This window comes from Emydura macquarii, unplaced genomic scaffold (assembly GCF_026122565.2).
Source record: "Emydura macquarii macquarii isolate MOO-44397 ecotype Brisbane River unplaced genomic scaffold, CSIRO-AGI_Emac_v2 contig_1027, whole genome shotgun sequence".
NCBI classification, from domain to species: domain Eukaryota; kingdom Metazoa; phylum Chordata; order Testudines; family Chelidae; genus Emydura; species Emydura macquarii.
Window position 1 is genome coordinate 14,114,506 of NW_027131164.1, and position 21,856 is coordinate 14,136,361.

A 21,856-nucleotide genomic window follows, 5' to 3' on the forward strand; every position below is an offset into this window, starting at 1 on the left:
TGGCAGCTAAAGTAATCTATGAATGAGAACTCTTGACATACATTCACTTTCACTCTTCTAACTCATATCAGTTAATTGAATTGCAGCATGCACATTAACTAGAGAGGAAAGGTTGAGTTACTGCTGGTGTCACAGTTGCCCCCTATAAGTTACCTGAGCTATTGGCTGAAACCTCTTTTAGTCTATAATCATAACAGGTAGATAAAATTGTTAAGACCATAGCTTTATTACAGCTTAATTTCTTTAAACATAGACAAAGCACAAGATTTCAACAATTTTTAACTATATGGAAAGTTTAGAGTCTGTTTTAAAAACTCCATTATTAAGAGAAAAAAATGGTTTTAGTGCTAAATTTCTTGAGGCACCCATTTTTAGTTCGTTTTAAATTGAAACTTAAATTATTTACTTAACTATGGAGTCATGATTGGCATTTCCATAATAAAATGAGAGAAACAGTTTCTCATTTACTTTCTTTCAAAATTCTGAGTTTGACATTCTGTGTATGTCCCCTTGCGTACTTGACAGTGTTCTCAGAGCCACCTTTGTTTTCTTGCTTTAAAATCCCCTTAATCTTGAGGGTTACATTGCAGCTGTGATCAAAATTCTTGTGACCAAAAAGGATTGGACAGGGCTCACATGGGAATCCAGAAATACTGCTATTCACTGGGGCCACTTTTGGGTGTAACAAGGCCATTATACTTCTGTGGCCTGAGATAACTGCTTCCACAACACAATCCAGACCACTAATGTGGAACTGGCTGTGAATAGAGGCTAATTCTTTTTCATGACAATTCCAAGTACTACAACTAAGCCACTTGGCTTCAACAGTTCTACAAGTTTTGATAAGTATTAAGGTGTTATTTGTTCAGACTTCCATGGCTTTATTTTTTTACATTGAGATGTTAAGAAAGTATTTTATTACAGCTGTGATTTACTTTGGTGGTCGAAGAGAAGGAGAGAGCTGGAACTGGGCCTGGGTGTTAAGTACAAGGTTGGCAAGACATATTGGGTACTTGGAGCTGCTTCTCAAACTGATGTTTGTGAACCCACCAGAATTACCAGAGCAAACCACTAAAGCTTTACCTGTCAGGTTAGAGTTATTTCATATGTACTTTTATCTTTCTCTTTCATATGTAATTCTGTTTCACACTTGTAAGAATCTGCAAACTGTACAATGAAGTAGGAATCTAATAGGATTAAGTATGTTTAGTTTATTCTCTTTCAAAGAACTGTTTGTGTTCTAGTAAGGAAAAAAAAGTAGCTATAGATCAAGATAACGGTAAATTTTCAGTTTGAAAAAAAATTGTTACTAAGATAAGCATGAAAGATTTGTTCATATTAAAAATCACATGAAATATGCAACAGGAGCATTAAGCTTTTTCTTCTGATAGTTTAAGTATTTTATTTATATATATATGAATAGTTTTTTTAATAATCACATTCACATGTATAGTATGTATTTGTATTCCTAGCTAAGATATCAAATATTAACCCTCACTTTTATAATTACTGATAAAGTTCCTTATGCTGTACTGAGGAGCTAATAAAATTACTTTATGCGATGTCTCAATTTGTACACTCCAATTTACCTCATAGCAATAAAATTTAGGTTAAAAATTGTAATGTTATTATTTGGAGTTATAATTTAGTTTTATTCTTCCTTTTCCTGAGGTACATAAGTAAATCTCAGGATAAAATAGCTGCTATATTACCAAGTGCATGTACTGATTAATCCTAGTAAAGTTTCAAGTAGTCCCAGCATGACCATGTACCACTTAAAATTATGTATATACTTTTCAGTATATTTACATCAGAGAGGCTGATATGGATCCTTTGTTCATTAGTTATGCATTTTTTACTTTTCGTTATTACTGCAATCAGATCATACATGTATATCAATTAGAAGCTTATATTTTAGTCTGCCTTTTAATTGACCAAGAAACTGATGAAATACTGATACTGTATTGTCTTCTTTTTTTTGTATTTTTCATCTTGCATACATATGAGAGGATCCTGCAGAATGTTGGTTTTTGTTTTTGTCTTTTATATTGGTCTTTTATATTTGCACTGTGAGACATGTATTTCAATAAATCAAATGCTAAAATAAGAAATAGGGAGGGAAGAGTTGGAAGGAGGCAGGCACAGGAAAGGTTGAAAATGGGGGAGAGACTAAATTGATATAAGAGCAATGGTATACTTTATTTAAAGAAAAACTCTTATTTAAATGATTAAACGTTCACTCTCTGCAGCATGTGAAAAAGGTACCTTTCAGTTCAAGGGGCACAGGAAGATTTTATTTCCATTAGCCAAAAGTTCTACATACAAGATACAAGTCCTTTTTGTCTTGCTTCAGATTTCTGTTTACAGACTACAATAGATTGTCCAGTGTAGGGGGAGAAACTTCAATGGCTGAGATGATTGCTACCCTCTCTGATGCATGTGAAAGGGAGTTTGGTTTCTTAGCAACAAGGCTTTTTCGAGTGTTCAAGACAGAAGATACACAAGGTATTTATTACCCCATTGACCTTTCTGATTTTTCCATTTCACTGCAGTTATAAAGTGTTCTGTTTTTTCACATCAGTATATTGTTTGTCTAACTTGTAAGTTTTTGACATGTAGAAATTCAGGTAGAAAGTTAGACCACTGCTTAAAATAAGCTGAAAAACTATTGTTTTTCTATAATCTTTTTATATTAAAAAAATCTATTAGCTACATGTAAAATGTATTCTTGAGCATAGTTGAGATTTTTTATGAAAAATTATATTTATGTAGAAGCTCATTCGAAGTTGCAATTATTTTCCACACCACTTTTGGACAAGTACATAGCAAAGGGCATTGGGGAGATAGGTTAACAGCAACCTGTGTTGATCAGCAAATAGGCTTCTGCATTATTTTCCAGTTGTAGGTTTTTCAGGATGTGTGACTTTAATTCCTGTTCCTAGGAATAATAGACAGATAAAACTGAGCTTGAAAATCCCAAGAGTACAGATCACTGTGGCTAGTTCTGGTTGTGACAAGAGTGGGGCATCTGTGGTTAGCCTCTGGGGCTAACCACAGATGGAAGAGGGTGGGCTCTCTTCATCCATAGGTGTTTGTACGTCCAGTAGCAGTGAAGAGTTAAAAAGCCCTCCAGAGCTGCTGACTGACCTCAACAGTCAGAGGGAAAGATATTCAACAGAATGGGTTATTGAGAAAATGATGAGTTCTTCAAAGTACTTCTCAATTCACACAAGCATTTCCTCCATCTTGCCTGAGTTCATCTTCAGCCAGGTGCTCTTTCATATAGGTGCTTCTTTTGGCCAGGCATTGAGGAAGCTGGTAGATGATGCTGTTTACACTGAGGATAGAGATGATGAAGTAGGGGTAATCTGTGTGCTGCTGGCACTTCAGCTGTGCTGTTTATTCCACTTTACACAGTGGCTTCATATAGATACTGAATATGATGGGAAGAGGATTGAGCCTTGAGAAATCCCACAAGTGAGACCTCTGGAGATTGAAGGAACAGTTGCTCATTGTTACCCCTTGGGTTTGGTCTGAGATAAAGTAGAAGGAATTTCATTTCATCCCTGCAAGATCTCAGACATCAGACAGGAGTATTGTAATTAGTATCAAATGCAATCGGGAGAATCAGCAGAAGTGCCGATATTGCACCACTTGGCAATGGACAAAAGAGGATAATCCATCAACAAAAACAATTATTTCTGTATTTTCCTACCCCTTACCGAGAAGGATCTAGGGCTACGGCTACAGTGAAGACCCGCTCAGTCGATCCAGAAATCGATGTAATAAGACCACCTTTGCAAGTGGCATAGTGCTGTCGACGGGAACACGGTTCCCATTGGCGCAGTGCAGTGAAGACAGCGAGTAGAAGAAGAGCAGAGAAATCGATGGGAATTATGTAAGCTTTTTGCATAGCTTGCGTAACTCCCGCCGAATCCTGGAGGTAAGTGTAGACAGAGTCTAGGATACTAGCACTTGTCAAAGTTGGAGACACTTTTGCTGGCTTCTTGATCATCGTACTCCGAGATGGAAGGTTTCCTTCTTCACAGGAGGAATCGTGTTAGTAAAGAGTCCTATATATTCTTAACTCTTTCACTAGGCAGGAGGGCATGGATGACAATCACAGATGGTGGCTTAGATTGCCACTTAGTACTTCTATAACTCTTTTGTTTTATTAGTAGTGAATATCTAATTGTCAGATTTGAGTTTAAGAGCAGGTAATTAGTAATCTAATTTGTTGTTTGTGCACATAACAATTTTGCAAACTGATCACACAAAAGGGAAGGCAGGGTTTGGAAAATTAATTAATCCAATAATATGTATGTATATAGTCACATTCACTGACTCTGCAGGCTTTGAGCAAACAGTTGTCAGTGCTTAATAAATAAACATAATAAATAACTATTGAGATTAAATATTAATGAAAACCGAAATAGTTTTTTCAATGCTACTTCTATGAAAATAAAAAAGTGAAAGAAAGGCAGTTTGTGCATGGATAGTGTAAACGAGAAGACAGAAAGACTTCGGAACAAGAAATCCTTATAAACCTATGGCCTTGTCCTGCAGAGATCCTATCTTTCCTATGCCATAGAAGCAGTGTTGTCAGACTTTGCAGAACTCATGAACACAGACTGCCTCCACTCCACATAAGAGCCCAGGACTTCTCACTGTGAGAAACTATCAGCCTGTTTCACAATGAAGACCACCCACATACAGGATGATCTCTTCTACAAGAAAAACTGCAAACTGAATGCAGGATTGATAGCCAACATAGTTTTCAAGAATTTGGCCAAATTTAGCTCACCATTTTTAGAGTATTATAGTCAAATACAAAGTTTACAAACTTGAGCATTTGTATTAAATTGGACATAAAATTTAGAGATGCATGTAACATCCAATAACTATTTTAATGTTTTTATAGGTAAAAAGAAATGGAAAAAAACCTGCTGTCTCCCATCCTTCGTTATCTTCCTCTTCATACTGGGTTGCATTATTGCTGGGATCACACTGCTGGCCATTTTTAATGTAGATCCAAAGAACATGACGGTGAATGCTATTCTGATATCAGTTGCATGTGTTGTTGGTTTGGCCTTTATCCTGAACTGTCGTACATGGTGGCAAGTAATGGACTCAGTCTTAAATTCCCAGAGAAAACGTCTTCATAATGCTGCTTCCAAGCTTCACAAACTGAAAAGTGAAGGGTTCATGAAGGTAAGCATTGATATTATGAATCATTCATTAACACAAAGGAGAACAATATCCTCTTACAATAGGATGTCATCCATTTGATCAAACCAAGCTTCGCAAACATAGAACAAGCTTTCAAAAAATGAACATTACTCTCCTCTTGAAAATTATGTTCAATGCATATGAGCTGTCTATACAACCAAGGATTACTTGACTGACTAAACACATTTTCAGTTTACTGAAAATTTTACTTTATTGTAGAAAGACACAATACTCTAGACAGTGAATTATTTAAATGACCTTGTAAAGGGGTCCCCCTCATCACAGGCCACTTCTCCTATGGTTGGGTCTGGGAATTAGCTCTCATCTCTTGTGGCGCCACTTTCATTGGTTGCTCAAGCCATGGCCCCTCTTTCTCTTGGGGCTCAGAGTGCTCCATCTTTGAGAGTTGGCTCTTCAGTCATGTCAATATATAGTGCTCCTTCCCTCCAGTGTAACGAAGTTACACCAGATAAGCAATCTGGATGCTGCCTCAGACAGTCTTCCATTCCATGTCTCCAGGTCCTGTGCCATTTTCCCAGTGGCTGGTATACAAATGTGGGCCCATCCATTACTATAGGTTCCAGCCCAGGGACACTATGACTAGCAATCCAGGTCTGTTCAGACTTAGGCCCTGTTGCTGTTTCCCTGGGCTTCTTCCTACTGTACCTCTCTATTTCCTTGCTTGTCTCTGGGTTTAGCACTGGACATTCCTCTGCTCCACGTGACTATTTCACCCAGACTCTACCTTCCAGGGCAGGACCCAAGGGCTTACTTACCTCCTAGATCTCCTCCTTGTTCCTGACCAACTTCCTTTCCCTCTAGGGAGTGACTGCAGACCTCCTTGAAGTGCTCTCCAGCTCTTACTTCCTGGCTTTATAATCCTGTCCTGGCTTCTCCCCCAGCTGGGCTTCATCTGCCAATCCCTGGTTCTCCTCCAGCTGCAACATCTATGGTTAATAGGCCCCTCCTGGCCTACATTAATTTACTCAGGGCTTGTGTGGGGTGGGCCTGCAATAATGTGGTAAAAGCAATTGCTTCAGATACTATTAAGATTCAGTATAATTATAAAAGCTTTACCACAAAGTTCACGGAATAAAGAATAAACTACACATGCATAACTTTGAGCCTTGTCAGTTATTTGCCATCCAGTGTCTTTGCTTAAGAAAAAAATGAAGCCAGTGAGAGAGTGACTCAATTTTTAAAGGCCAGTTAAACACGTGATAATAAAAGTGGTAGCATTTACTTGTGCTGCTGCTTATGGAGGAGCCTGGTTGCACTCTAATATGGGATTAAAATGGGGCTTAAATTCCTTAGCTACATTTTTTTTTTTTTTAAAGAGGAAAATCAATGTGAAATTTCTCAGGTTTATATTTTTATACCCTTTTACATTTTATATAGAATGTATTTATTTGTTTGTTTGTTTCTCTTAAATGTTTAAGAAGTCTTTGAAATTAGGCATTGGCTGAAATTCATGACTCTCTTACTTTTCATTGTTATCACTCAAAGTTTGTGCTTTGTCCCTTATCTTGATTGTTTGGGACTGAGTTCTTGTGAAATTTTGTCTATCAGATAAAATTTCCATTAGGAGCTACGCTGTTTCAAAGCATTTATCTTGCAGCGGAGAATGTTTCATGCACAGCTATTTCTGGAGAAAATCATTTTCATCAGGAGCTGCACTTGCATCCTTATTGCCCAGCAGTCCAGTCCCACTTAAACATGAAGAAAACATCGAAAATATATTTACATTATTTGTTGTGAAGCATTTAGGGTCTCTACCCAAAGCTGCAAAAGCCTTTCAGACACGAAGGCAGATAAAGAAAAACTTTGCATAAAATTTACACTAAGTAATTCTTTGAGTTCTGTTTCGCTGGAGAGATTAGAAGAAGCTACAGATGTTTTGAACTCTTTTGACTCACTCTTGAAATGCTGAGTTACTGTAAATGTGTATTCATTTATCACTGTTAAATGAAGCTCAGATGATACTAACTTATGATAGTCTGTGACCAGACCAAAGTTACAGAAAACTTAAAAATGTGTGTCCTTATAGTACAGTCCTTTTAAACTCTGTTGAAGGAAGAAAAAAATCCCGATTTAAACTTGTGTATTTTCATGGTTATTTAATGATTTCTTTTAGATTCCATTGTATTTATCTTTTAGTTAATGATGATATTAAAATATTGTTAGGATAGATAGCAATTTTTAAAAGGAATGACATTTTGAAAAATATATGAAACTTCATTAAAACTAGAATTGTGCTGAGAAAGCCTTTGCTCCAATTTCTAAAAAGATCTCCCCATATTTCCACTAAATAGCTTTTATTGTTTGTTTTAATTTTGAAAGGTTCTTGTTTTAACGTTTGTAGGTTCTAAAGTGTGAAGTGGAACTGATGGCCAAAATGGCAAAAACCATTGATAGCTTCACTCAGAATCAGACAAGGCTTGTCGTAATTATTGATGGATTAGATGCTTGTGAACAGGACAAAGTTCTACAGATGCTTGACACAGTGAGTTGTTATTTTACAGAGATGATCTTGCATATCTGCTAGGGAACAGATCCTTAGCTTGTGTAAATTGTCATAGCTCCAGTAGAACCTGTGATTATGTACACCAGCCAAAGATCTGCTCCCAGAAGTGTTGAAAATAAACTTTTTAATGATAGTGAAGTGTTTTGAGATCAAAGGTGCTATGAATTAGTGTCATCTTGAGATTAGTTTATTTGGTTGAAGAGTTTTTTCAAACTTCTCAACTAAAATTTATATAAATTAAAAGGATATTTTTGGTTGAAAAATTTTCAGGAGTTAAGAATTTGGTATTAATTTCTAGTGATGTATCAAGCATATTATTTTCATGATACCATTTAATGTGATTACTTCTGATATTATAGGTAATAGAAAAAATACGTTGTGCTACATTTAGTTTGTCTATTCAACTGGTCAGAACAAAATGAGTATAAAATTTTAACTACAAGAATTTTTAATGGCACATAGTAAAAACAATTTACAATCTACCCTTTTTCTTATTGCAGGTACGAGTTCTGTTTTCAAAAGGCCCATTTATTGCCATTTTTGCAAGTGACCCACATATTATTATAAAGGCAATTAACCAGAACCTCAATAGTGTGTTACGTGATTCAAACATAAATGGACATGATTACATGAGAAATATAGTCCATTTGCCTGTCTTTCTTAACAGTCGTGGTCTCAGTAATGCAAAAAAGCTGATGGTAGCTGCAACTACCAATGGAGATATTCCATATACAGATACTTCAGGTAAGTTTATAATGCAAGGAGCATTATAGCTTGTAGCAAAGTTATAAAAGTAAATGATCTTGAAACCATTTATCTTTAGCATTTTTCTATAACATCTTAGTTATTTGGTAGATATTTGGTAACTTCAGACTTCTCTCTTCGAGTGATTGCTCATATCCATTCCAATTTAGGTGTGTGCACGCCCCGTGCACAGATTCCCGGAACCTTTTTCCCTAGCAAGCCCCGCAGGGCCAGCTCAGGCGCCCCCTGGAGTGCCGCGCTCATGTCGCGGTATAAAGGGCGCTGCTGACCCCGCGGGCCCCCAGTTCCTTCTTTCCGCCTCTGACGGTTGCTGGAACTTCTGCCACTTGCCATTGCAAGCAGCAGTCCCTAGCTATTTACATCGATTAGAAGATTAGAGAACTATTGTTATTTGAAGTCAAGGACAGTTAGCTGAAGCCACTGACTTTGTGTTCAAGGGCCCTTAGGGGCTTTTGACCGGAGCCATGCCGGGCTCCGTGGGCTTCAAGAGCTGTTCCCTCTGTGCAAAGCAGTTTCCTGTTAGTGACCCCCATGATCGCTGCCTCCGTTGTCTCGGAGAGCAGCACCGACGAGAGAAATGCAGGATCTGCAAGTCCCTTAAGCCCCGCACCCAAAAAGAACAGGATGCGAGGCTGAAGTCACTTCTCATGGAAGCGGCACTCCGACTGGCGTCCGAGCCGTCCAGGTCACCGGCACCGAGTCTACGCTCGGTGCAGAGCGCACTGCCAGCACCGGCTGCGGCACCGAAGGTTTCGGTGCCGAAGAAAACCAAGACCGCCGGCACCGCCTCCAAGGACTTCTCCCGGAAGCAAGGGGAGGAGAAAGAGACACCCCAGCCACGTGCCGTGGAGGTTCCTCCAGCACCGGTGTCTCCTCGTAGGGAGCCTCCCCCGACTCTAAAGGGTGGGGGAGAGCCTCTACAAGGACCGTTGACGCCGGAGGCGTTCGATGCGGCAAGGGCCCTCATGACCTTGCCCACGCCTCCGTCCCCCCCTCGGCCGAGGGGTGCGGGACCGGCGTCTCGGGGCAAACCCGCGCTGGGTGGCCCCGGTGGGTGGAGGAACCAACGCTCTCAACCCTCACCCAGACGGTCACGGAGGGCAGAGAGTGCATCCCCTCCGAGCTCCGACTCTAGGTCGTCGAGCGCCTCGGCACCGCGGCACCGTGGGCGGTCTAGAGGCACAAAGAGCGGGCGCTCGGCTGTCGGAGTTGACTCCAGTACCACTCAGGAGTCGGACTCGAGCCCCCTCGAGAGTGGAGAGGCGCGGCGCCGTAGCAAGGCTCGGGACACCCCCTCCAAGAGGGCACCGTCTGTATCGGTCCCGTCCTCTATAGTGGGGGCACCGGCACCGGGTTGGTCGATGCTGCCAGGTCCATCGGGGCAGCAGCCTTCCGTGACGTGGTCGACGCCGTCCATGCCTATGACTCCAGGGCTTTCGGCACCAACCCCACCGGTACCGTTGGCCTCTGACGGCACCGGCCCAAGTGGCACCAGCCCAAGCGGCACCGGCCTACGCGGCACCGAGCCTATCGGTAACGAGGCACGCGCTTGTCCCGATGGCCTCGGTACCAAGCTTCACGTTGGAAGCAACACAACGTCCACGGTCGAGATCCTCGACGCGTAGCCGTAGAAGCCACCGCTCCTGCTCCCGTGGCGGCAAACGCAGGCATAAGCGGTCCGACCGCAGACGGAGAAAATCCTCTGGTTCGTCTAGTCGGTCCTCATCCAGGAGGCGTCGTAGGCATCGGCGCTACTCTTCCTCCTCTTCACGAAGCCGCTCCCCGCAAAGGCGTCATAAGAGACGGTCTTGGGACTCGGGGCGCCGGGATCACAAGGGGGATGCTGGGCAGTTGCCTGTACCAGGGTGGCAGCCGGGACCTTGGCACTGGCCGTACTGGGGTCCGTGGGCAGCTCAGCAGACTCAGGGTGCTGACTCGCTCCATTCTGCGGTGGTGCAGCCTCCTCCTCCACCCTTACAGTTGCCACCACCCGTTCCCTCTGATGGGGACTCAGACCCCGAGGAAGGCCCATCTACAGGGCCTCTCCCCTTGTCCTCCTCTTCATCCCCTGATGAGGGCACCTCCAGGGACCATAGGACGCCCCTCTTTGATTTTAGGGCGCACCAAGAACTCCTTAAGCGGATGGCGAATAATCTGGGGCTACTGCTTAAGGAGATGTCTGAGGAGGACGACCCATTGTTCGGCCCTTCAGGGTCCTCAGGCCCTTCACGGGTGGCCCTTCCCATTCATGACAGGGTCATGAGTATTGCCAAGGCCCTATGGCAAATGCCTTCCTCTGTTCCCGCAACATCCAAGGGACCAGAGAGAAAATATTACGTGCCTAAGGAGAATTTTGAGTTTCTCTATAGCCACCCGGCTCCTGGGACCCTGGTAGTCGATGCGGCGAATCAAAGGGATCGCCAGGGCGGCCTGGGGACTACCCGTAAAGATAAGGAGGGGAGGAAATTGGATTTGTTTGGCCGCAAGGTATACTCCACAGGGGCACTTCAATTGAGGGTGGCTAACCACCAGGCCCTCTTTGGCAAATATAACCAGAATCTCTGGGCCTCATTACAGCGGTTGGTTGCTGCCCTTCCCCCGGACCAGGCAGCAGACCTGGCCACGGTGACACAGGAAGGGGAGGCCGTGGCACAGGTGGCTTTGCAGGCGGCCAGTGATGCGGCCGACACCGCAAGCAGGGCAATGGCTTCGGCCATAGTTATGCGCCGCTGCTCTTGGCTGCAGGCGTCGGGGTTATCCGTGGAGGTCCAGCAGGCCATTCAGGACCTCCCCTTTGAGGGATCCGCCCTCTTTTCGGAGAGGACGGATGAGAAGTTGCATGCCCTCAAAGATTCTAGGTCCACCTTGAGGACCCTAGGGCTGTACACTCCTCAAGCAGCAAGACGCCAGTCTCGCCCTCAGCCTCAGCGCCAGCCCCCTCCCCCGCCCAGGCCAGTCCCTAGACCCACTCAGCAGAGGAGGGGACGGGACCGCTTTCGAGGGCCTAACCGCTGGGATCGGCGAGGCTCCTCTGCGCGGGCGCAACAGGGAGGAAAAACTGGCGGCGCGAATGGTAATAAACGCTTTTGACAGCGATTCTGAGGGTGGTGCTTTTTCCTTCCCCCTGGGTCATAATCAACCCTTCGCAGATAGGCTTCGGCCATTCTATCATGCTTGGGAGGCAATCACGACGGACCGTTGGGTCCTGGAAGTCGTCCTCAGGGGATACGCCCTACAGTTCACGGCTTCTCCTCCGGAATCCCCTCCTACCCCATCAAATATGGGGGACCCCACACACAAACAGCTCCTACTACAGGAGGTCCACTCTCTCCTGGAGCTTGGTGCGGTAGAGGAGGTTCCGCGGACGGAAAGGGGAAGGGATTCTACTCTAGATACTTCCTGATTCCCAAGGCCAAGGGTGGTCTGAGACCCATCTTGGATCTCCGTCGTCTGAATAAGTATATCAGACGGACTAAGTTCCGCATGATATCGCTTGCCTCCATAATTCCGGCCCTAGACCCAGGGGACTGGTACGCTGCCCTCGATTTAAAGGATGCTTATTTCTATATCTCCATTTTACCGGGACATAGGAGATTCTTGAGATTCAGGGTACAGGGAGGCCACTACCAATTCACGGCACTACCCTTTGGCCTGTCCTCAGCCCCAAGAGTTTTTACTAAGTGTATGGCAGTAGTGGCGGCACACTTACGCCGTAAGGGGGTTCAGATCTTTCCCTACTTGGATGACTGGCTCATCAAGGGTAGATCGTGTGAGCAGGTGCAGCACAGCCTGGAGCTGGTCTGCGCTACGTGCACCAGACTGGGCCTGCTCATTAACGAGCAGAAGTCCACGCTCGCCCCTGTGCAGCGTATAGACTTTATAGGGGCCTCCTTGGATGCCATACAGGTCAGAGCGTTTCTACCTCGGCTGCGTTTTGAGGCAATGGGATCCCTGATCACAGACTTACAAACGTCTCCTATGACGACAGCCAGACGCTGTTTACAGCTGTTGGGACATATGGCAGCCTCTACGTATGTGGTGAGGCTGGCCCGCCTTAAGATAAGGCCCTTACAAGCATGGCTAGTGTCTACCTATGCACCCTCTAGACACTCGCTGACTAAGGTGGTCACGGTTCCCCCACAGGTGCTGTCCTCCCTCAATTGGTGGAGAGACCCGAGAGAGGTGCTCAAGGGAGTTCCGTCCAGAGACCTGACTCCATCCGTGACCCTTATCACGGACGCCTCGGACATGGGATGGGGAGCCCACATCAGCGGAGGCCTGAGAACCCAAGGGTCATGGTCACCGGAGGAGAGAGCTCTACATATCAATGTCCGAGAGCTCAGAGCAGTCCGGTTGGCCTGCATGGAAAACCTTCCTCAGGTTCCTGAGGGGCGAGGGAGTCCGGGTCCTCACGGACAATACAGCAGCCATGTTCTACATCAACAGGCAGGGGGAGCATGTTCTACATGAACAGGCAGGGGGAGTGCGCTCCTTGGCCCTGTGCCAGGAGGCTATGGCTTTATGGGAATTTGCGGTGAGACACAATTTCCATATCTTTACCTCTCACCTCCCGGGGATCAGAAACGACGAGGCAGACCGCTTAAGCAGGTCGTTTTCTCCCCAACACGAGTGGTCGCTTCACCACAAGGTAGCGACTTCAATCTTCCGTGTGTGGGGCACTCCCCTTCTGGACCTCTTCGCATCCTCGCGAAACAAGAAGTGCCCAAGATACTGCTCACTCAGAGGTCGCGAGCTGGACTCCCTCTCCGACGCGTTCTTAATAGAATGGTCGGGGTCCCTGATGTACGCCTTTCCCCCCATCCCTCTCCTCCCCCAAGTCCTTCTCAAGATCAAGAGGGACAAGGCGGAGGTCATCTTGATTGCTATCCATTGCTACGCCGATCACTGCTCGACCTATCCAGTACGCCGACGACTTACTCTCCCAGGACCAGGGGCGCCTTCTGCACCCGGACTTGGACTCCCTCCATCTGACAGCTTGGAGACTCTCTGGCTGACGGAGGGTGAAAGGGCCTGTTCCTTGCAGGTTCAACAGATCCTACTCAGTAGTAGAAAACCCTCCACGCAGGTTACATACCGGGCGAAGTGGAGGCGCTTTACGGCTTGGGCAGAGACCAGGGGTGTTATTCCTACCTGCTCGCCCATACAGGTGATTCTAGAATACCTTCTAAGTCTTAAACTCCAAGGCCTGGCCTTGGCCTCTTTGAAGGTACACCTGGCGACTATTTCGGCTTTTCACCAGCCGATGGAGGGACGGTCGCTGTTTTCCCACCCCATGTCAGTTAGATTCCTGAAAGGGGTGGAGAGAGTGTTTCCACAGGTTCGAGACCCTGTCCCCCCCTGGGATTTAAACCTGGTCCTCACCATGTTGACAAGACCCCCCTTTGAGCCCATGGCGACATGCTCCCTGCTACTGCTCTCCTGGAAGGTAGCATTCCTGGTGGCCATCACTTCAGCCAGGAGGGTCTCTGAGTTAAGAACACTAACTTCGGAGCCCCCCCATACTGTTTTTTACAAGGATAAGGTCAGGATGAGGCCCCACCCAACCTTCCTTCCCAAGGTGGTGTCCCAATTCCACTGTAACCAAGATATTTTCCTCCCTATGTTTTTCCCGAAACCACACGGTTCGGCTGAGGAACGGAGATGGCATTCGTTGGATGTCAGGCGGGCCCTGGCACACTACGTGGAGAGAACCAGACCGTTCCGCAAATCGACACAGCTATTTGTAGCAGTGGCTGATCGGATGAAAGGCTCCTCGGTCTCCACCCAGCGAATCTCTTCTTGGATCACATCATGTATTAAGCTCTGTTACGAGCAAGCGAAAGTGCCACTACCTGGAGTGATAATGGCACATTCGACCAGGGCACAGGCCTCTTCGGCTGCCTTCCTGCAGAACGTGCCACTGCAGGATATCTGTAGAGCAGCCACCTGGTCGTCAGTTCATACGTTCACGACTCACCACGCCATTGTTCAACAGGCGAGAGAAGACGCAGCGGTGTGCAGGGCTGTGCTGAGCAGAGCCGCTCATCAGTGACTCCTACCCGCCTCCAAGGGTATGGCTACTCAATCACCTAAATTGGAATGCATATGAGCAATCACTCGAAGAGAGAAAACAAGGTTACTTACCAGTAACTGTTGTTCTTCGAGATGTGTTGCTCATATCCATTCCAAACCCACCCCCCATCCCCACTGTCGGAGTCGGCAGAAAGAAGGGACTGGGGGCCCGCGAGGTCAGCAGCGCCCTTTATACCGCGACATGAGCACGACACTCCAGGGGGCGCCTGAGCTGGCCCTGCGGGGCTTGCTAGGGAAAAAGGTTCTGGGAATCTGCACGGGGCGCGCACACACCTAAATTGGAATGGATATGAGCAACACATCTCGAAGAACAACAGTTACTGGTAAGTAACCTTGTTATTTTCCAGTGTACAGTTGGAATAAGCAGATGCATGGAAGAGTGAAATGTATTTTAATGGAAAAATATCATTTTTTTAGGAATACATGAAGAAGTTGACAGAAGAGTTTCTCAGAATAGTCTTGGAGAGACGACCAAACTTGGCAGCAAAACTGCTCTCAATAGACGGGTGAGAAAGACAGTAGCATAAAAGAAGAGATATTTATAATATGTATCTAGTTTTGCTTTAGTTATGGTAATTCAAAACAGTTTTATCACAGTATCACCTTCAAAGGCACATCAAACCCTCCCATTGAAATCAACAAATACTATCCCTTAATAAAAAGCCTGACTTGAAGGTCAACAAACTCAGCCTCTGATAGAGCAGCTGAGAAGCACATCTCAGAGTCTAGCCAATTGTGGAAACAGCTATTCCACAAACATTTAAATGTAGAATCTGTTAGGTGGAGTGCCTCAAGTTAATCTCAAATGCTAGCTTGAGACACAAGAAGAAAGGTAATCATTTTAAGTAACTAGGACCTAGATCCATATTTGACTTTGTAGATCCCTTTTTATAGCCTAGCTTTTCATGATCACTGGTTGGTGCTTCCGGGGCAGGACTCCAGCAAGTGGAGTATCCTAGAACAATGTGGATGCACAGTTTTGACTTCTCTACTTGTTGTTCTATGCAGACCTTCTCTGCCACCTCAGTACGTCTAGGCAAAGAGAAATGCTGTTGTAATCCATACACCCAGCAGTAAAAATAAACAGCTCCTCTAAAGCAGATTTCCTTCACTGATCCCCACACATGAGCGGAGTCCTTCTATCCTATTTGCAAAGGAAGAAAGACTTTTTAATTCCTTAATCACAAAAGCAAAAATGAGCCACTGGCATAGCACTGTGTTGCTTTCTCTGTTCTGCCTTCTATATCTGGTTTTTGTTTTTTTTTAGTTTATAACTTTTTATTAATTTTTTCAAATATACCAAAATACCAGATTCATCACAATATACAAAGCAAATAAAGAGAATTAGGATAAAGGAAAAGGAGGGGAAGTGAAATATCTGTTTTCAGAGTCTACATTAATCATAGAGTGCTAAAAAATCAGCCCAAATTGCTTTACGTTTTTCATGCGTTTCCTTCCTATGGAATGCTAGTCATTTGTCATCCATGATGCCAGTCATGTCACCAAGTCAGGCATCTATATTTAGGTGGGGATCAACTTTTTCATTTTTTCAGGCTTAGTTTTTTATTGACTAAAGCTGCATGATGGAAACATGCCACCTTGTTATCAGGTGTGGCAAACGGCTGGCTTCACCCTAGCGGGTCTTACGCTTTTGCCTCTCGTAGTGGGCCAGGGAGTCGCCAGTTACCCCGTCTCCCCAGGGATGGGGGTAGGGATCTGGGCCCGCCCGCTCCTCCGGGTCCCAGCCCAGGGGCCCTATGAGTAGCAACTCTGTGCTGCTGGCACCGTATTCACAGCTTCAGTCTTTCTCCTGGGCTACTTTCCCCCTTCTGGCTCTTCGGGCCCTGCCCCCTTGCTGCCTGGGGCTGGGCTTCCTTACCCAGGCCCCTGTGCCGGGGGGTGGGTGGGTAGGTATCACAGTCCTGCTTGGGCAAACTTCCCCCTCCTGAACCCAGTACCTTTCTCTGCACACTTCTCTGCTCCTCCACCCAATTCTGAACTCCACCACCTTCACACAACTCTGAATTCCTTTTGGCTCCCTCATACAGCACAGCACACTTCCACTTCAGCTCATACTCTGTTTTTATCAGGCACCTGGCTGGGTCTTAATTGGCCTCAGCTGGTCCTAATTGCCCTCTAATGACTCTGGCTAATCTTTTGGGAACAGAGCCCTGAGCATTCTGGGGCTTACATACCTCCCTGTGAAGTTGATCTCTTGGGAGAACAGGCGGTGGCAGGCAAACTCTCACTTCTGAATGCTTTGGATATATCTTGTAGTCTCTTAGTGAACTCAGGTACATCTGATGCTATGTGGAGTCAGAGATTGGCAATGAAAGAACATCAGAACCTGGTTTATGAGATGCTAGTGAGAATGGTTGATATCTCTTTAAAACCAAGTCCAGACTTGAAATGGTTAACAGTTAAAAATTTGGAAACTAGTGAACTAGCTAGTGTGTGTGGTAGTGCAAGTTACCTGTCTGACGAGGGAGAAAGATCTACCCATAGCTGTTAGCATGGAGGACACACTTGGCAAAATCACATAAGACAAGCAGAGATTATGCAGCAAGAGCAGATCCAACCCACTGTTGAGCTAACTGAACCCTTACAAATGTTTGTAAAAAAAAAAAAAAAAAAAAAAATGGAATAACATTGTTACCTCCATAGTAAACCTTACAAGGAAAAAGCCTGTTTTAACTAAACATGATTTTGCTGTCAATATTTATGCTAATATTAAGTCTTGTAGTTAATTTGTTGATAATGCCAAGAATTGTAAAAATGTACCACTCTCCTACTGCCCTCTGCCCTTGCTATATCACACAGGTAGCCTCTAGGTAGAATAAATATATCAAAGAATGAAACTTAAGGGGATGGGCTCCAACTTAGTGTTCAGTATCAAACTGTTTCTTTGACCCACCTCATACCAGAAAATTCTTGATTCAGGGGCACTTCCAAAACAAATGAGCTACTGTAGCATCAAGGTGGTTACATTTCCAACAGTGGTCAGTATTTATGAGGCCCATTACTATTAATCTATGTGGGGACCAGGTCTATTTCAAAAAGTGTCTTTTGGTGAATAAGCCACAGTCTCAGGTTTATAGTTGCCTTTTTAACATTAGATACAGTTGTATTTCATCGATTTGGAGATAGTTGCATATCTAAATCTCTGTTCCAGCGACTTGCAAATTATCAATCTTTGGCAGAGTTTTTGAGCCAGAAAATCATAAAAGGCTACCCCGAGCCTTTTCAATATGATAAAAGTTCTGGAGGTTCTGGAACTCCCAGTAGATCTGGTCCAAATATATTTGTAAGTAAATGCTTTAACTGGAGATATTTCCATGGTTTGGAGTAGGGCAAGCCAAATTGCTGCTGAAGATCTGCAAATGGTTTAAATTTATCATTGTCATTTAGCTGTGACACAGTCATAATTCCTCTCTCCATCCATTCCCTTCACATCAGGGTTTTGCCACAAATTTTAAGCATATTATTACTCCGTAGGACCACTCCTATGTTAAAGAATGGATGGAAATAGAACTTTCTAGGCAGGTTTGAGCAAGCTTGACTCCGAGCTGTTACTGTTGGAGGTCTGAAGCTGTCAAATCTATAATAATTTGATCCTACAATGCCTGAAACGGAGAGAGGGTATACAAATTCATGTTCAATCTGTACCCAAGGTGGGGTCTGTGTGGTCTTAACTAACAACCACAAAGATGCTTGGCTTAACAGCTGACTCCTACATCAGTTTCTATGTGACAGATAGTAGGGCTAAGAATGAGGATTTTTTGAGTCTTCCAGAGCAAAGACATGCTCTTCTTAGTTTTTTTGCCTTAATTTAAAAGGTGGTTTTCTCAACATCATATGAGTAAATGAATGGAAGTTAGCTTTTTGCAGAGACAGCTGAAAGTGATGGGAACAACGTTTTAAATTGTTAAATATTGTGACTTACCATTGTATTTTGTCACTCATAATTGTGGTGTGAAAAAATTCTGCTATTGTTTGTAAACCATAGTAATGTGGCTTATTTGAAATCATTTTCAACCTACGTTGCTTTTATTGATTGTTACATAGTTCAGCCAAAGAACATTGTTCCTGTTAAAATATTTTCATTGTATTTGAGAACAAATCTCAGTCTTTGGTTGAACTTGTAAAAAATTAGAATCTTTTTTTGAAGCACAAAACCTGAAATGAAGAGTCCTTTGTATAATTTGGAGAAACTAACAATTATTTTGCTTTTTTGTTTTTGTTTTGTTTAATTGTCAGGATACTTACAGAAGACGACAGATGCAGCGTACCATTACACGCCAGATGTCTTTTGATCTGACCAAGCTTCTGGTCACAGAGGACTGGTTTAGTGATATCAGTCCTCAGACCATGAGAAGATTACTCAATATTGTTTCTGTGACAGGTGGGTATGTGCTCATTGTGTCTTGTAAGCAATATGTTTTGGTGATTTGGTCAGAATTACAGTATGCTCTCAGGAATGCTGCAACACACTGGGTTGCATACTTTCAGTAATATTACTACAGAAAATCATAGAACATCACTCTGTAAAAATTTAAAATAAATTGTGGATACTCCAAAATGCTTAGCATGAGGCACTATTTAAAAATTTGTAGTTGAAAGAGTAATGTATATGAACTGCAAAATTCATGCATTTATTTTCAAGTATTATAAAAAAAAATCCTACTTCTAAAGTAAGATGGTTTCCTAAAGTGCTAGCAGGTGTGGCCAAAAAGAGACTCAGTGGCTTCATATCTCAAAAATCAGAGCAAAACTAAATGTTCACTTGCAAATTTCAATATAACGAGCATTTTGTAAATCTTTAAAAAAAAAAAAAAATCGTTTCCTGGGTTTTAGTTGTTGTTCATTGAAAGTTAATGGTAGTCAGAGGACTAAAACCCAGTTGAAATGTTTAGAAAACTTGTTCCATTAGGCATGATACATTATGACTGTACTTTTAACATGATGCTAGACATTCTCATAAGCAAACTAGGGAAATGTGGTCTAGATGAAATTACTATAATGTGGGTGCACAACTGGTTGAAAGACCATACTCAGAGTAGTTATCAATGATTTGCTGTAAAACTGGAATGGTGTATCTAGCGGGGGTCCTGAAGGGATCAGTCCTGGATCCGATACTGTTCAGTATTTTCATTAATGACTTGGTTAATGGAGTAGAGAGCATGCTTATAAAATTTTCAGATGATATCAAGCTGGGAAGGCTTGCAAGCACTTTGGAGGACAGGTTTAAATTCAAAATGACCTTGATAAATTGGAAAATTGGTCTGAATTCAGCAAAATGAAATTCAATAAAGACAAGTGCAAGTACTTCACTTCGGAAGGATCTGGAGGTTATAGTGGACTGCAAACTGAATATGAGTTGTCAGTATGATGCAGCTGCAAAAAAGGCTAATATGATTCTGGGGCATATTAAAAAGAGTGTTGTATGTAAGATTCATGAGGTAATTGTTATGCTGTACTTGGCACTGGAGAGGCCCCTGCTGGAGTACTCTGTCCAATTCCGGGCACCATAATTTAGGAAAAATGTGGACAAATTGGAAAGAGTCCAGAGGAGAGCACAAAAATATAAAAGGTTTAGGAAACCCAATTTACAAGGAAAGGTTAAAAAAACTGGGCATGTTTAGTCTTGAGAAAAGAATATTGAGGGGGGACCTGATAACAATCTTCCAGTACTTTAAGGTCTGTTATAAAGAGGATGGTGATCAATTGTTCTCAGTGTCCACTTAAGGCAGGACAAGAAGTAATAGGCTTAATCTTCACCAAGGGAGATTTAGGTTAGCTGTTAGGTGAATTAGTTAAGTTCTGGAATAGACTTCCAAGGGAGGTCATGGGTCCCCGTCATTGGAAGCTTTTTAAAAACAAGTTGGACAAACACCTGTCAGGTTTGGTCTATGTTTACTTGTCCTGCCGTAGGCAAAGAGCTGGACTTGATGGCTTCCTAAGGTCCCATCCAGCCCTACATTTCTGTGATTCTATGATTTAAATGTATTGCCAGATTTTACAATATGGTGTAATGAAAAATGCTCACATTGCTAGTACTTTAAGGTGAAGTGCAAGGCAAAAATAACAAAAAATAAATAAATAAAATAAATGTTTTTATGATGTATAAAGAAGGCTTCAGAGGCTTTTTTATTATTTTAAATTCTTGGATTTTATGTTATGTCCATGTTTTGGGGGGATTGGCTGGAAGATTAGAACTGGATTGGCTGGAAAATTGGAAGATAATAACATTGGGAGACTAGAACCTGGAGCTGCCTCCTTATTTGAGTAGGGAATAGATGTTGTTCTTCGAGTAGTGTCCCTAAGGGTGCTCCACTCCATGTCTGCATGCGCTCCATGTGCCTTCAATTAGAGATTTTCAGTGGCAGGGTCCATTTGGCTCACGTGCACCCTACAAAGCTTTATGTCCCACACTGAGTTTATATAGGGCTGTGGGCAGCAAACCAACAACAATTTTTCAAGGCTCTGAGTCTTGCCCACTTGGAAGATAGACACACACAATCCCTTCCACCCCATTCCATTCCTCAGGAGGAGACATTCAAGGGAGAGGAAGCCAGGGCAGATGAAGCTACCCTTCAAACTAGAATATCCTCATAATCTCCAGATGAGATGGTTGTGTGTCCCCCTCTGTCTATGGTAGATGGTTTTCAGCAATTTCAGGACCTCCTAAAATGGGTGGAAGATAGTCTGCAGATACCACTCAAAGAGGTCAAGAAATCACAATGTAAGCTGCTGTTGACAACACTGACCAGAGATGCATTACATATCAGTGATGTGCTTTTAAATCCCATGAAGGCAATTTGGCAGACCACAGGAACAGCACCATAAACTTGTAAAAGGGCAGACAAAAAAAATATTATGTCGCCACAAAGGATTCCAAATTTTTATGCTCTCATCTTCTCACCTAATTCTTTGGTGGTGGATGTGCTGACTGAAAAGGGAAAGGAACACCAAACCAAGTTGATCCCATCTGACAAAGACCAGAATCTCTTGGACCTTTTTGGATGGAAGTCCTACTCATCTGTGACCCTACAATTTTGGATCATGAATTATAAGGCAATCATGGCAAAATATGGTAACACAAACTACATGAAATGTATTGCTTTTATTAATGTACCTTCCACCAAAGCAAAGAAAGCCATTTCAGGCCATCATCACTGAGGGACATCCCTTCAAGCATCTCTAGATGCAGCAAATACCATCTCTTTGGCAGTATTTATGTACAGG

At 43.5% G+C, this 21,856-nt stretch overlaps 1 protein-coding gene across 8 annotated transcripts in view; it reads left to right on the plus strand.

Moving 5' to 3' along the window:
• The window catches only part of KIDINS220 (kinase D interacting substrate 220), a 175,681-nt gene that overhangs the window by 52,013 nt on the left and 101,812 nt on the right, over positions 1-21,856 (plus strand). For all 8 annotated transcript variants that reach the window (XM_067544798.1, XM_067544800.1, XM_067544797.1 and 5 more), the window contains exons 15-21: positions 925-1,090; positions 2,354-2,505; positions 4,922-5,211; positions 7,592-7,732; positions 8,254-8,497; positions 15,029-15,117; positions 18,869-19,013. In XM_067544798.1, the coding sequence (XP_067400899.1) occupies positions 925-1,090; positions 2,354-2,505; positions 4,922-5,211; positions 7,592-7,732; positions 8,254-8,497; positions 15,029-15,117; positions 18,869-19,013 (1,227 nt within the window). The remainder of the gene's footprint in view (positions 1-924; positions 1,091-2,353; positions 2,506-4,921; positions 5,212-7,591; positions 7,733-8,253; positions 8,498-15,028; positions 15,118-18,868; positions 19,014-21,856) is intronic.